Genomic DNA, 13,420 nt, shown 5'->3' with positions numbered 1-13,420 from the left:
GCGGGGCGGGGGGGCGGCTGACTACAGACAAGGACACGTGTGCACAATGGCGTGGATGCCATAGGGCACCGTGTGCCCAGGGGACCAGGAGAAAGTCAGTGAGGCTGGGGCAGGTATCAAGGCACGTGAAGAATCAAGGCTGTGCATAAAATAGGTGCTGCTCAAAAACAGGAACAGAGAATCACTGCCTTATTACAGAGGGTTTACTATTTGTCCTCCCAGAATAGATTCCTCTGTTAGTTGTGGAAGGACTCTCACCTTGTTCCAACTTAATGGCTCTGCCAGGAATGGGCCATCACAAGACAGAATGACCACATGACCCCAAGCCAACCGATCATTTTTCCCTGGGATTCCTTCCCATGGAGCAGGTCTGGGGAAGCCCTCCTCGCTCTCTGATCTCTGGGAGACTGTGAACACAGAAGCCTGGGCTACCTGTGGCCATGACTCCAGGCCCATGAGGATGGCCAACCTGAGAGAATAGACCTAGGAGGGAGGGATCTGAAAACTCTGGACCCGGAGGCCTAGACAGCTAGCTTCTCGGTGGCTCTTGGTGTTTTTTTCACATGAGCCATAATGTTCTTGCTGCTTATGGCAGTTTTAATTAGGTCCCATCACTGCCCGCCAAAAGGGCCCTGTCATGTACATATCCTTTGGGCCTCACACAACAAAGCTGCTCCAAACACAGCTGGAGAGGGCAAAGTCTGGAAAAACAACTCGAAGGTGAAAGTATCCAAATCCAGCACAACTGGATGGGCCACCTGCTATTACCGTGCACTGGGCAGTTCACTCAGGTGCAGTGGGCCAGAGGACAGCCCCGGCCCCTGGCAGCACCCGATCTTCATACATCTCAGATGCCATCCTCGTGTCATCACAGGACAGGGTGTTCTGCCTCACAAAGCCCACCGTGACCAGGCCCCTCCCCACCTTAGACTACCAAGCTATCCTCCTTTCTCCCTTTCCAAGTCACAGAAACAAAAGAACCACGGCAAGATACTCAGTCGAGAATGTTTTTCCATCAAGGCTCGGAGGAAGGCCTTGTATCCCATTCCAGGAACTATGGCCTCCCAGCCCCCACCGCCAGCCCCCTTCTGACTAGAAGGCCAGCCTGAGCCTCCAGCCTCCACCTCACCAGAGGAGCCTCCAGCCTCCACCCCACCAGAGGAGCCTCCAGCCTCCACCCCACCAGAGGAGCCTCTCTGATCACTAGTTCAATTAACAATCCCTACCGCCACTCCCTCCTGCAATGTCTTACCCCACCCGGCATTTTTCTCCACCTTTGATCACCATCTAACATGGTGTCTATTTATTTTCTCCCCCCCCCATTAGCATGTAAGCTCCAGGGGGGGTCAAAGACTCTGAGTTTTGTTCATTGTTCTATTCTGAACACCTAGGAGAGTGCCTGACGCATGTCATGTTTCCAATCAATATTTGTTAAATGAATGACTGCACACGCTGTGATACAAGATTGGAAGAAGGGAACAGACTGAGGAGTGATAGACTTAAGGTCTCCAGGAGGTTAAGATGGGCGATAGTTCAGTATGCCCAACCTCAGGTGGGATAAAAGAAGGAACTGGACAAACGGGACCCTGGGGCAGGCAGGCCGACGCGAGTGGTATGGCTGGGTGGACGCCTATTGTTCTTGCCTGCCTGGGACTCCTTTACCCATCTGACAATACCCCTGACTTCCTGAGTTTATCCTGCTTTGGGGGGGAGGGGTAAGCATGTGACCTGGTTTAAATGCTCAGCACACACCCCGCACCTCTGCTCATACCGACTGCTTTTTGTTTGCATACGTGATCCAATTCAGGCAAGTGAGTCTCCCAAAACAAATGTGTAAAAGAAACTTCCTGTCCAGGGACTTGAGCAGTAGCAAGGATGCTAAAGCCTGGAGGTGGAGTCATCACCTGGAGCCTGAGAATAAGGCCAACTCAGAGGAAAGCACCTCTGTCAAGAGACTTGAGTCCCTCCCTGGATCCAGCCACACCCACAGGTACCAGACTTTTCAGTAATAGCCAATAAATTCTCCTTTCCCAGCAAACTATTTTGAACTGGGATTATGTTGCTTCATCTGAAAGCATCCTGACCCATACTGAAGAACAGGAGGGGAAATACGGCTCTTAAATACCTCACAGAGAAGCCTAATGTCGGGCAAGGTGTCCCGGAAGAGCAATCCCATATCTTTTGGTGAAACTTACTGACAATCTTTTTGGTGAGCAGAAAGGGGCCTTGATGGTCATCTTATTATTCACAGTTACATTTTGGGACTAAATTCAACAACTTTGAATGTTTCTTTGAACATCTCAGCATCCTACAAACTTAAAAACAATGATTAAATAGAATCCAACATTCTACTCAGTGCAGAGGGAGAAAGAGCATCGCTTGGTGCAAAGAGCACTGAACTAAGAGTCCAACAATCTGGCTTCTAATCCGTATCTGATCACGAAGCAGCAGTGCATTCTGAGTCAAATCACCCGCTTTTCTTGGTCTCAATTTCTAAGCCTGCAAGTGTGCAGAATGACTACATCCCCTGCAAGCACCCATCCAATTCTGGCCTAGAAAGCCCACTAAGATAGGGATTCCTAATCTTTGACAGGATCTAAACCCCAGAAAACACACAGGTGCACGGACACGTCATTTTGCACAGTGCTTCATGGGGTTCACAACTCTAGAAGCCAACCTAGATCTCCAACCTATCCATTCTACAGTAACTAGGACGCTAGCTGCTGCTTCTTAAATTCCTTTGGTAACGGGGAGCTCACTACCTAACAAAGTAGCCAAACACCCTTGACCTGCTCTAGATAAATGAGCTTATCTTCATATTGAACGGAGATCTTCACACAGCGATTCCTACCTACGAGTCCAAATTCTCCAGGGCAAATCAGAGAGACCCTCTCTCTCCTGTGTGTGGCATCCCTTCGTTTGTCTGAAGACTGCTTCCACTTTTTTTTTTTAATTTTTATTTATTTTATGATAGTCACAGAGAGAGAGAGAGAGAGAAAGAGGCAGAGACACAGGCAGAGGGAGAAGCAGGCCCCATGCACCGGGAGCCCGACGTGGGATTCCATCCAGGGTCTCCAGAATCACGCCCTGGGCCAAAGGCAGGCGCCAAACCGCTGCGCCACCCAGGGATCCCTGCTTCCACTTTTAAATGCAAATAATTTGGGGATCCCTGGGTGGCTCAGCTGTTTCGCGCCTGCCTTTGGCCCAGGGCGTGATCCTGGAGTCCCGGGATCGAGTCCCGCGTCGGGCTCCCTGCCTGAAGCCTGCTTCTCCCTTTGCTTGTGTCTCTGCCTCTCTCTCTATGTGTATCATAAATAAATAAATAAATAAATAAATAAATAAATAAATAAATAAATAAATAAATATCTTTAAAAATAAATAAATAAATAAAATAAATGCAAATAATCTGGGAGGAGAAATGCAGACGATTCACCATGCGAATTCTTTTATAGGTGCTTCCCCCTCATCCGAAATATGCCAAGCACCCGAACAGCAATGCCAAACTCCAAATAAGCCCCGCTGCTCTTAATCTGCACGACGTGGGCTTCTCGGGGACGGCATTTACGCATAACACCATCTCGAAGGAAAAGGGCATAGCGTTGTGGAAAGGGCACTTGGGTAAGAATCAGAAGACGTGGAGTGGTACCTGGCTCCTCCTGCAACCACCTGTGCGCGGCCGGGCAAGTCACTTAACCTCTCGGAGCCTGTTTCTCATCCGTGAAATGTGAGCCAGCGTCCTACCTCACGGGGACGCAGCGAGGACTGAACGATACAAGCGTCGTAAAGCTTCCAGCCCACGCCCGGCCCCCCCGAAAACTCCCCGTCAACTCCAGGGCCGGGGCTCCGCGAGCCGGGGCTCCGCGAGCCGGGGCTCCGCGAGCCGGGGCTCCGCGAGCGGCGCGCTCCTTTCGATGCGCTCGGCGCTCCGTGCGGAGCGGGGTTCCCCTTCCCGAGCCGGAGCCTGCGCTCTGGGCTCGACTGAGGCTGCCTGGCCGCTCGCGCTTTTCTCTCCTTCTCCAAGATGGCGGCGGTCGGCGGCGCTGAGGCGGGATCCGGGCGAGCCGAGTGAAGGTAGCGGCGAGCGGAGCCCCCACGAGGCCGGGCTGGGCCCCCTCCCCGAGGCGGCCGCGGCCCCGCCCCGCCGCCACCCGCCGCCGGGGCCCGCGACAGCGCCGCGGGGGCGCCGCAGGCCCAGCGCGGCCTAGCCCAGGGGCCGAGCCGGGGACTGGAGTAGCGGCCTCAGGCCGCCCCCGGGAAGGGGCTGGAGCGGGCCGCGGAAGGAGGGCGGGCGGGAGCCGTTCAAATGGGGAAGGCGGGAAAGCTGCGGGGCCGGGAGGGGGCGTGCGGCCGCCCCGGGGGCCTGCGGGCCGGGGCCGCCCCTCCCCCTGCCGGGGCCGCCTCCGCCCTCGGGGGCGCCGGGAGGCCGGCGGGGCCGCGGGGAGCGAGTCGGGGCCGCGGTGCGGCTCGGGACCCGGGGTGCGGGGGTGCGGGGGGCCCGGCCGGCGCGGGAGGGCAGGGCCCTGGGCTGGCAGGAGAGGATGCGAGGAGCTCTCTTCTTTTCCTCTTCACAGAGCTTTGTTGAACTAGCTGTTGCTGCAAAACGGCCGGGAGAATCCCATTGGTTTGCGTGGGGACCGCAAAAATGGTGGTCCTGGGGGCTCCCTGTATGTGGCCCCGTGTGGCGCGCCCTGTTTTGCGAGCGGCCCAGTCGGAACGTGCCTGTCGTAGGGTGGTCTCCGTACGGCCCGTTCCCCCCACGGCCATTACTCGTAGATTCCCTCTATATCGTGCATTAGAGGAGCACCTTCCCCCCCCGCCCGCCCCGCCCCGCCGGTTAAGCAGGTGGCTGATTATATTCCCTTAGAGCAGAACAAATAAAAAAAAAAAAAAAAAACCCTCAAAGGAAAGCCTGTTGATTGGACAGAGCTTGTCGAAATTTGTATCGGTGGCTTTTTGGAAATGTGTGTTGTGAGCCAATCTGTGCGGTGGTCGTGGTTCCGAGCTGCCAAGCAGTGAGAGGGCTCAGTCCCCATCCCAGGCTGCCGGGATCTCCGCAGTTCGCAGAGCTGGCAGGGGCTGCGAGTGCTGCATAGGTAGGTTCCCGGAGAAGGGAGGGGCAGGAATTCGGAGTGGCTGTGTGCGGACGCTGGAGGGGAGCTCTGCAAAACTGACAAGGCCAGCGCGCTCCTGGAAGCCGAACGACAGCAGCGACAAGTCAGAGAGTGGCTACAGCTGGACGTGCACCTTCCTTCCCTCACCTGCACGGACGGACAGGCGGCCTGAGTCCGCGGAGGGAGTGCTGGAAGAGAACGCCGACCCTGCAGCCAGGCCCGCACCCCGCGCTAGACCTGGATGGAGTTCCGGGATTTGGCCTGCCGCGTGGATCGGGGGGGCTTACTTTGTTCCCTCTTTTTCAACACAGTTACGTTCTGGGATGAAGAAGCTTGCTAGCGATTGCTGAGGCTCAGGTTACCTCAAACCAATCACCTTCTGAAACTTTACCACCGCCACCACCTCCCCAATAATTATCGTTTGGACCTGCAACATAAGAAAATACTGTATCTGTTTATTTTTGCTCTTTCATTCATCACTCTGGTCATCCCCAAAGCTGTGCCTGGACAAAATGCACGCAAACTTCTCTACAAGTGGACCAGCGGCTGCGCCTCCCCCTTTATCAAACCCTGAAGAAGAGTCCCAGAAGAGCCATTTAACAATTTGCACATTGCATAAGTACACATCTTTTGTGATGACATGTTTCTGGCCTCCATACGCAACATTAAATAATGAACTTTCACCTACGCTGTCATTTCTTAGCACACTGAGAGGAACATAATCGTAAAACTGTCCCTGCCTCTTAAAGTTGACAACATTGAATTCTATAAGCTCCTACATGATGGAATTCAGGAGAATGGGTGTTAACACCTGTTCTACTTTTGCCAACATTTAATGTAATTATGGCCCCTGCTTTCCAATGTGAAAATCAAATCTGGTATTTTCACTTTCGTTAATCCCACAATCTGCTGCCTAACCCTGAACTCTGAATTTATCATGGATGATATTCAAGACCGGGAAGGAATATCAGAGGATCATCTGATCCTCTATAAATGTTGTCCTAACTCTGCCTTTCTTCCATACTATTGCTTGAGACTTCTTTATCTGGTTTCATCTTTCTTTTATGAGTCAGCAACCAAAACTAACCCCTGAACTGCAGTATCTTGATTTTAAAGAACTTAAAAATTCAAGGTCCATCAGTCTGCCCAAGCTGTGAGTGGCATGGTCCATTGTGTTTAATTTTCGTTTTTTAGACTCTTGGCTCTTCTACTTCTTTAGTGAATCAGCCTTGCCTTCAGGCCCCACTCAGTTTTTCTCTACAGCTTATTTAGGCATGTAATTTATAAAATGCTTCTCATTGTTTTTATGAAAATTTAAATAGTAGCAGGCCTAACTCCAATACATAATGCTAACACCAGTTCGTGTTTTCTGTGTTGGCCTGTGCTTTGGAAGATCAACTCAATTTCCTGTTCCCTTTCACAACTTTTTAAATCCAGTCATTGTTTTTCAGAGAAGTCAGTTATGAGACCATGAACACTTTTTTCGTAGTTCAGAAGTCACATCATGGTTTTCTTTCTCATACTGTCTTTGGAGGTAGTTACTCCCACTCTGTTGTTAACTCTGTTTTATGTTAGTTTTGATGTTACTCAAAAGAAGGCCAAACTGTAAGTCTCAGGGCCTGCCTTTGCTTCAGTTAGAAGTGTATTTTCTAGTTGACAACAGACTGGTGGCCATATTTATGATATTGAATGTTTTAAGATTATTATTAAACATTCTTAGCAAAATTCATTTGGCATGAAGACATTTAACTTGAGGTCTCAAGTTGTGGTATTTCTTAGCATTACCAGTCTATGAAAACTAATGGGACCAACATTATATATATATATATATATATACACTTTTTTTTTCCTAATAAAGTCAGTATGTTTTAGTGCCAGTGAGAGGAGATATGATTTTCAAATGAATGGACTTGATTCCCAATGACATTCCCCCTTCCTTCACCACGTTTGGAGTCAGCACCCCTTGTGTGGAAAGGGGAAGGCAGGAATTTCTATTTGAGAAAGTTGAGAATACTGGAGCATGAAAAGCTGGCTGCATGATATATGTATGTTGCCTCATTTTTCTACATGAGCTCTGACCTTATAAAGCCCTCAGGGCAAGCAGTTCTCTGGTTTATCAGTAAAATAATTCAGTTCGTTTGGTTTCTTTACTTCACTCTAGATTCTCTTAACTTTGACCAAGTCCTTTCTTCCTTCTCCTTCTCAGGGAAGTGGAGAAATGCTTTTTTATGTTACTTTTCTTAATGTTCCTTGTAAATCATTCTTGGTAATGCTTTTTCTCTTTGTATGTTCAACTTAGGCATGTGTGTGCATTGTATTTTATCTGACTTGTGCAATTAAGCCTTTTTTTCTTTCTGTTTATTTTAAAAGTGACTCGTAAGAGAGTTTCCTTTGTTAATTAGATTTTCTTTCACAAAAGTTACGCACTTCAGTATTACTCATACCCACCTGAAGAGACTGGCAATGTCTCACTGAAGAGCCCGTCAGCATTTCTAAATCCCCATATAGCAATGAAGGTAAAATAAAATTTAAATAAGTAATAAGTAACCAATCCGATCACCTTGTAAGCATTTCACTAACTGGATGAGAACATTCTCATATATTTAGAATGTCATTCTTAAATTTCCTGCGAAGACTTCCTGCAGGATTTGTGACATTGCCTGTCCTTAAAGTACTTGAAGAGCTTTACCTTAGAGTGCAGTCTGTGGCTTGTCATTGTCAAAGTCAAAGTAGACATGTAGACTTGAACATCCAAAAAAAAGATTTTAACAAATTCAAAATGATGTTTAGAATATTTACATTATAGTAATTCTTCAAATCAGTGAAAATCTTAATAATCATAAAAACTTCACCACCAATGGACAAATGATAATTCTTCTTTACTTTCACCTAGCCTTTTAGAAAGGCCTGATAGCCTTGAAAGCTATCATGTGGCCAACTAATATAAGAAATGTCTTTGCTTTTACACCTCCACGGTTTTGAGCAAATTCGTACAGGCCAACAAAATGCATACCAAAAAAATTACACTCTAAATGTCTTTCATATGTAAACTGCAGTACAATAGTTGTTAACCTGTCACCAATCCACATGATAGGATTTTACGGTCTGGAATGTTTGCTGTAATCTGTCTTCCTCTGCATCTTGCTTTATCTGTGCATTTGTAGCCATGATTGAACCTTTCCTTCTGACTTAATGTCAGTATTCACCATCTCAGTTTTGTCAGTCCTGTTGGCATTTCAGAAATTCTCATAATTTTGAGCTATTTTTTATTACATGAGAGGTATTTTATATACTTCACCAAACCACAACTCTAACTCATAAATCAAATTAAGCCCAGCACACTTCCTGCAGTTTCAACCCCAATGTATTTACAAACAGAATGAGGAGGTGACAAGACACTCCTTTATTTCTTGCTGCCCTTCCAGTCTGCCCTTGGATCACTACGCATTTCCATCTGGAAGGTTGCTTCTCCACAGTGATTTCGCATTACAGGAGGGTTTTCCTTCTTTGTTTCTCAGACCTGGTCCTGTAGACGGGAAGGAGCCTGGACACAGTGACACATTCACAAAGGCCCTGCAGGACCGCCATGGCTTATGATGACTCCGTGAAGAAAGAAGGTATGACCCCTTAATCTGAGAAGCATTCCAAAGGGGGTTTCCTCTTCGATTCTTGCAGCCCATGGACATAGAGACCAGGACTGGCCATCACAGCCTGGACTCTCAGTGATGGTCCAGAGCAATATTAAGGCACTCAGCCTCCACATCATCCCCAGACTGGGCCCATGGAAGCGAAAACAAGGACAGGGTTCCAACATGAGAGCTGAAATATAAGTCTCTGTAGTCTATTGGGGTGATCGCCTGCAGCACTCGTGGTCCTTGCCAGCTCCAGTGTGCAGGAGTCTGGGGATAGGAATCACATTTTGGACTCCCACAGAGCAGCACAGCACATGAATCCTTATTCTTTTCAGCCTTACCTCTGCAAGTCTGTGTCCACCTGCCAAATCACAACTAAGAAACCATGTCTGAGGATGCACATTGGGCCTTTGCATAGCGTGGAAGCATTGTTTCTTCAGGTTTGGTTCTTGTCATTTGCAGCCAGGTCATCAAAAAATACTCTTGTCCCCTTGGATCTTAGTCCTATATTCCAGTGGACTTGTTGAAACCTTATTTTAACTTGGAAATGGAGGGACGGTTGGATTACATACATGGTGATTTGTTTGTCACTTACTTGACCTTTCTCATTTCCTTTCCCAAACGAACCTGGCTTTCAGATTGCTTTGATGGTGATCACAACTCTGAGGACACAGGACTAGCTGCTGGCCGAAGCCAACGAGAAAAGAAACGTTCTTACAAAGATTTTTTAAGGGAAGAGGAAGAAATCGCTGCTCAGGTCAGAAATTCTTCCAAGAAGAAGTTAAAGGTAAATTTGAAACATTTGAATTAGGCACGTTTTTAACTCTCCCGTCCTATGTCCTAGTACTTGAGGAAAGAAGTATATTTTTAAAACCTTAAAAAAATTAAACATCGTTCGCTATTTTTAATATTCCCTGTGTTTTACTCTGTCTTCCTAAGTCAGAACTCAGAGAACAAAATTGGTGCCAAACTGCCTTTGCTTCATCGTCTTACTCATTGGTCAATTCTTCTTCCTCTTCAATTCCAGGATAGTGAACTTTATTTCTTGGGGACGGACACGCATAAGAAGAAGAGGAAGCACTCCTCTGATGATTACTACTATGGAGGTAAGGATGGGAAAGGGTAGCAGGTGGGATGAACACATCACTGGTTCTTGGAGTCGGGGTAGGGGAAAGGGATCCAGATGTTGCTGACTCAGTGGCCTATTTAACAGGGCAGTGGTTCTTGTTCTGAGTGCCGATAAACCAGTGTGAAGGAGGAGAGAGGTGGAGGGCTGGTATTTTGGAGGATTCAGCATAGAAGAACAGTCTTCATTTGTGATATACCAGGTACCAGGTTCCTTCTCCCCTCAATCATCCACTTATCTTCTGCCCATTGTTACCTAGCATCCCTTTGCCATATGTAGTCCTGGGCCCTCTGGCCTGCACCTGTGGGTTACTTCTTAGTCCAGTGCATATCCACTCACAAGACCAGTTTTTCTAAGCTCTCTTATACGCAAAGCTGATGAGACTAACCCTTTACTAGAATGGGCTTATCCTGAACACCGAAACAAATGACACTCTGTCTGCAGTGTAACCGAAATTGTAACTGCTCGTAATCCCACAGCTTAGACCGTTCTTCCGGGTCTGTCCTCTCTGGTTGCTGTGAAGACTCAATGCAGAGAAACAACTTCAGTGGCAAGAACTGTGTCCAGGGTCAGGCAACATCTACCAAGCCAAGAAGCACACGGGCATCATCAGGAATCAGTTGAAGGGACTCCCCTCAAATCATTTCTCTTAGCCTCTTCCTCACATTAGTTGAGTGTTTTTGGTGAGAGAGGAAACTTGTTGGAAGTTGGTTTGTCATGTGGACATTACTTCTCTTGATTATTTCCAGACATTTCGTCTTTGGAATCGTCACAGAAGAAAAAGAAAAAGTCAAGCCCGCAATCTGCCGATACAGCCATGGACCTGTTGAAAGCCATCACTTCCCCACTGGCAGCAGGCTCCAAGCCCTCCAAAAAGACAGGGGAAAAGTCCTCTAGTTCTTCAAGTCATTCAGAGAGTAAAAAAGAACACCACAGGAAGAAAGTAAGTGGAAGCAGTGGGGACCTGTCCCTGGAGGATGGTGGTTCCCACAAATCAAAAAAAATGAAACCGCTGTATGTCAACACAGAGACACTGACCCTTCGTGAGCCTGATGGCTTAAAGATGAAACTAATTCTCTCACCAAAGGAGAAGGGAAGTAGCTCAGTTGATGAGGAGCCTTTTCAGTACCCCTCTCAACAAGCTACTGTGAAAAAATCCTCTAAGAAATCAGCTCGGGATGAGCAAGGTGCTTTACTCCTAGGACACGAGTTACAGAGCTTTCTGAAAACAGCCCGGAAGAAGCACAAGTCCTCCTCAGACCCACATTCCTCTCCTGGCCCCGAAGGCTGTGGGTCAGATGCCTCCCAGTTCCCAGAGCCCCACAGTGCTAACCTTGATCTTTCAGGACTTGAACCTATTCTGGTAGAATCGGACTCCTCCTCCGGTGGGGAGCTAGAGGCCGGGGAGTTAGTCATTGATGACTCTTACCGGGAAATCAAGAAGAAAAAGAAGTCCAAGAAGAGCAAAAAGAAGAAGGACAAGGAGAAGCATAAAGAGAAGCGGCACTCCAAGTCCAAGAGAAGCTCAGGCCTTGCAGCTGCCCCAGCAGGAGAGGTCACACCTGCCCCTCCTCCTCCCAGCGTCCCACACACTGGAGCTGCTGCCCCTCCCCCTCCCCTGCCCAGCCTCCACACGGACGGGCACAGTGAGAAAAAAAAGAAAAAAGAGGAGAAAGACAGAGAGAGAGAGAGAGGAGAAAAGGTAAACCATTTTTTTAAGTGTTGGGGAGTGAGTGATGATAGTAGTAAGTGGACTTGGAATTAGGCAGCTGAGGTGAACCGCAGGAAGTGTGGTGAGGCCAATCTCATGGGATGACATGAGGTGTAAGATATTGCCAGGGACCAAGTCTCTCCAGTTCAAAAACAGGAGCAATCTTAATTTTTCATGGGTTTTTCGATAATGGTGGTCTCCCATCGTGCCAAGCATAGGTTTAGGGATACCGTTGAAATTGGAATTCACAGAAGAAGCCGAACCCAGTTCCTTTCACTGGGCAGCACTGTCTGCCTGGGGCAGTTGAGAGAGATGAAAAGGTATTTTCTAGTTCGTTTTGAGAAACACATTTTCAAAATTAGGAAAATAACGACCCAGGTTAATGGAATGAATCAATGGCCTTCCGCTAACTGGTGTGGGCCACTTTCTGGTATTATTTTTAGTGTCAAATGTATGTTCTTTCAACAGGCAAGTGCTTGCTGTTTACCCAGCCCAGTGCTCTAGGTGGTGTAGAGAGGTGCCAAGCTGGGCAGGACATAGCTCCAGACCTTCAGGAGCACACTGATTGCTGAGGAGATAGGAAGGAGAAATCAGCGACCTTGGTTGAACTTTCCTGCAGCTCAAGAAATCTAGCAGTTGTGCTTTCAGGGCTGAGACTATGTTACTAAAGGTTTTCTGTTAAAAAAGAAAAAAAAATAAGTTTCCCCTGTTATCAAAGTAATGTATTAATCTTATAGAAATTTAGAAATTCAGACTCGTGGAAAGAAGAAGGTCAAAAAACTTAGTTTTTCCACCTAAGGACAACCATTTTCTTCCTTTGTTTAGAGTTATGCAAACTGAAATGTCAGATTAAAGAGGAGATATTAAGAAGGAAAAAGTCAAGTATATTAAGAATTTGGAAATGGCAGTTTCACTTCAGTCTGTAATTGAGGTGTAATGTTTCCCACTACAAAGAGTATCTTTTTTTTTTTCCTAAGATTTCTTTATTTTAGAGAGAGCACGTGCGCACGGCAGGAGTAGAGGGAGAAGAAGAGAGAAACTAAGCAGGCTCTGTGCTTAGCCCAGTGCAGAGCTCGATCTCAACACCCTGAGATCATGATGTGAGCTGAAACCAAGAGGCAGATGCCTAATTGACTCTACCACCCAGGTACTCCAAAGAGTGCCTTTTAAGTATGTAATTAAGAAATTAAAAGCAAAACTATACCTTCCAAGCCAAGAATGAGTGTGAGCATAAAGACCTGGATAGTCAATTATTAGGTCAGGTTTATATTCATTTGTTTATTTGAAAATTGCTTCGTTAAATCATACATATTCTGTGTAAGATTGTTATTTCTCCTGAGAATTTCCATTCTAGTAATATATGATAGAGCCATAGCTAATCTTACAGCACTGAGTAGAGGAGGGCAGGGTGGTCAGAGAAAGCCTATAGAAGAGAAAGGATTTCAGTGGAAGGGAACACAAGAAAGCAGAAAGACATTTACGAAGTAGCCTAGCAAAACAAGTGAACTCTAATCCTGCGTTTCTAACTGCCTGATAAGTATTTCCACCTAGATGCCTTGGGTTCTTCATACCCATGTGTCCCTAATTATGCTCATCATCCAGATTCCCAAACCTGCAGCTCCTCCTCCACCTGCTTCTGTGTTCCCTGTGTCCTTCCAGTCAACCCAAACTCAAAACTATATGCTTTTTTTTGTTTTAAGATTTTATCTATTTATTCATGAGAGACACAAAGAGAGAGAGAGGCAGAGACACAGGCAGAGGGAGAAGCAGGCTCCATGCAGGGAGCCTGACATGGGACTCGATTCCGGGTCTCCAGAATCAGGTCCTGGGCTGAAGGTGG

General features: G+C 47.4%; 1 protein-coding gene across 5 annotated transcripts in view; it reads left to right on the top strand.

The window, feature by feature from the left end:
• The first annotated feature begins 4,011 nt into the window (after positions 1–4,011).
• HMGXB4 (HMG-box containing 4) overlaps positions 4,012–13,420 on the top strand; it is a 30,681-nt gene continuing 21,272 nt past the window's right edge. The window contains exons 1-5 of one of the 5 annotated variants that reach the window (XM_055328285.1): positions 4,012–4,071; positions 9,382–9,530; positions 9,771–9,849; positions 9,957–10,071; positions 10,619–11,571. In XM_055328285.1, coding sequence (XP_055184260.1) covers positions 10,687–11,571 — 885 coding nt within the window. In that variant the 5' untranslated portion in view covers positions 4,012–4,071; positions 9,382–9,530; positions 9,771–9,849; positions 9,957–10,071; positions 10,619–10,686. Of the gene's footprint in view, positions 4,072–4,906; positions 8,729–9,201; positions 9,531–9,770; positions 9,850–9,956; positions 10,072–10,618; positions 11,572–13,420 lie in introns of those variants that run through there. The other 4 variants (XM_055328284.1, XM_055328286.1, XM_055328283.1 and 1 more) reach the window with 4 other exon arrangements.

Source organism: Nyctereutes procyonoides, unplaced genomic scaffold (genome assembly GCF_905146905.1).
Source record: "Nyctereutes procyonoides isolate TBG_1078 unplaced genomic scaffold, NYPRO_anot_genome, whole genome shotgun sequence".
NCBI lineage: Eukaryota > Metazoa > Chordata > Mammalia > Carnivora > Canidae > Nyctereutes > Nyctereutes procyonoides.
The sequence above is the reverse complement of the archived record's forward strand: the minus strand, read 5'-3'. Positions and strand labels throughout refer to the sequence as shown.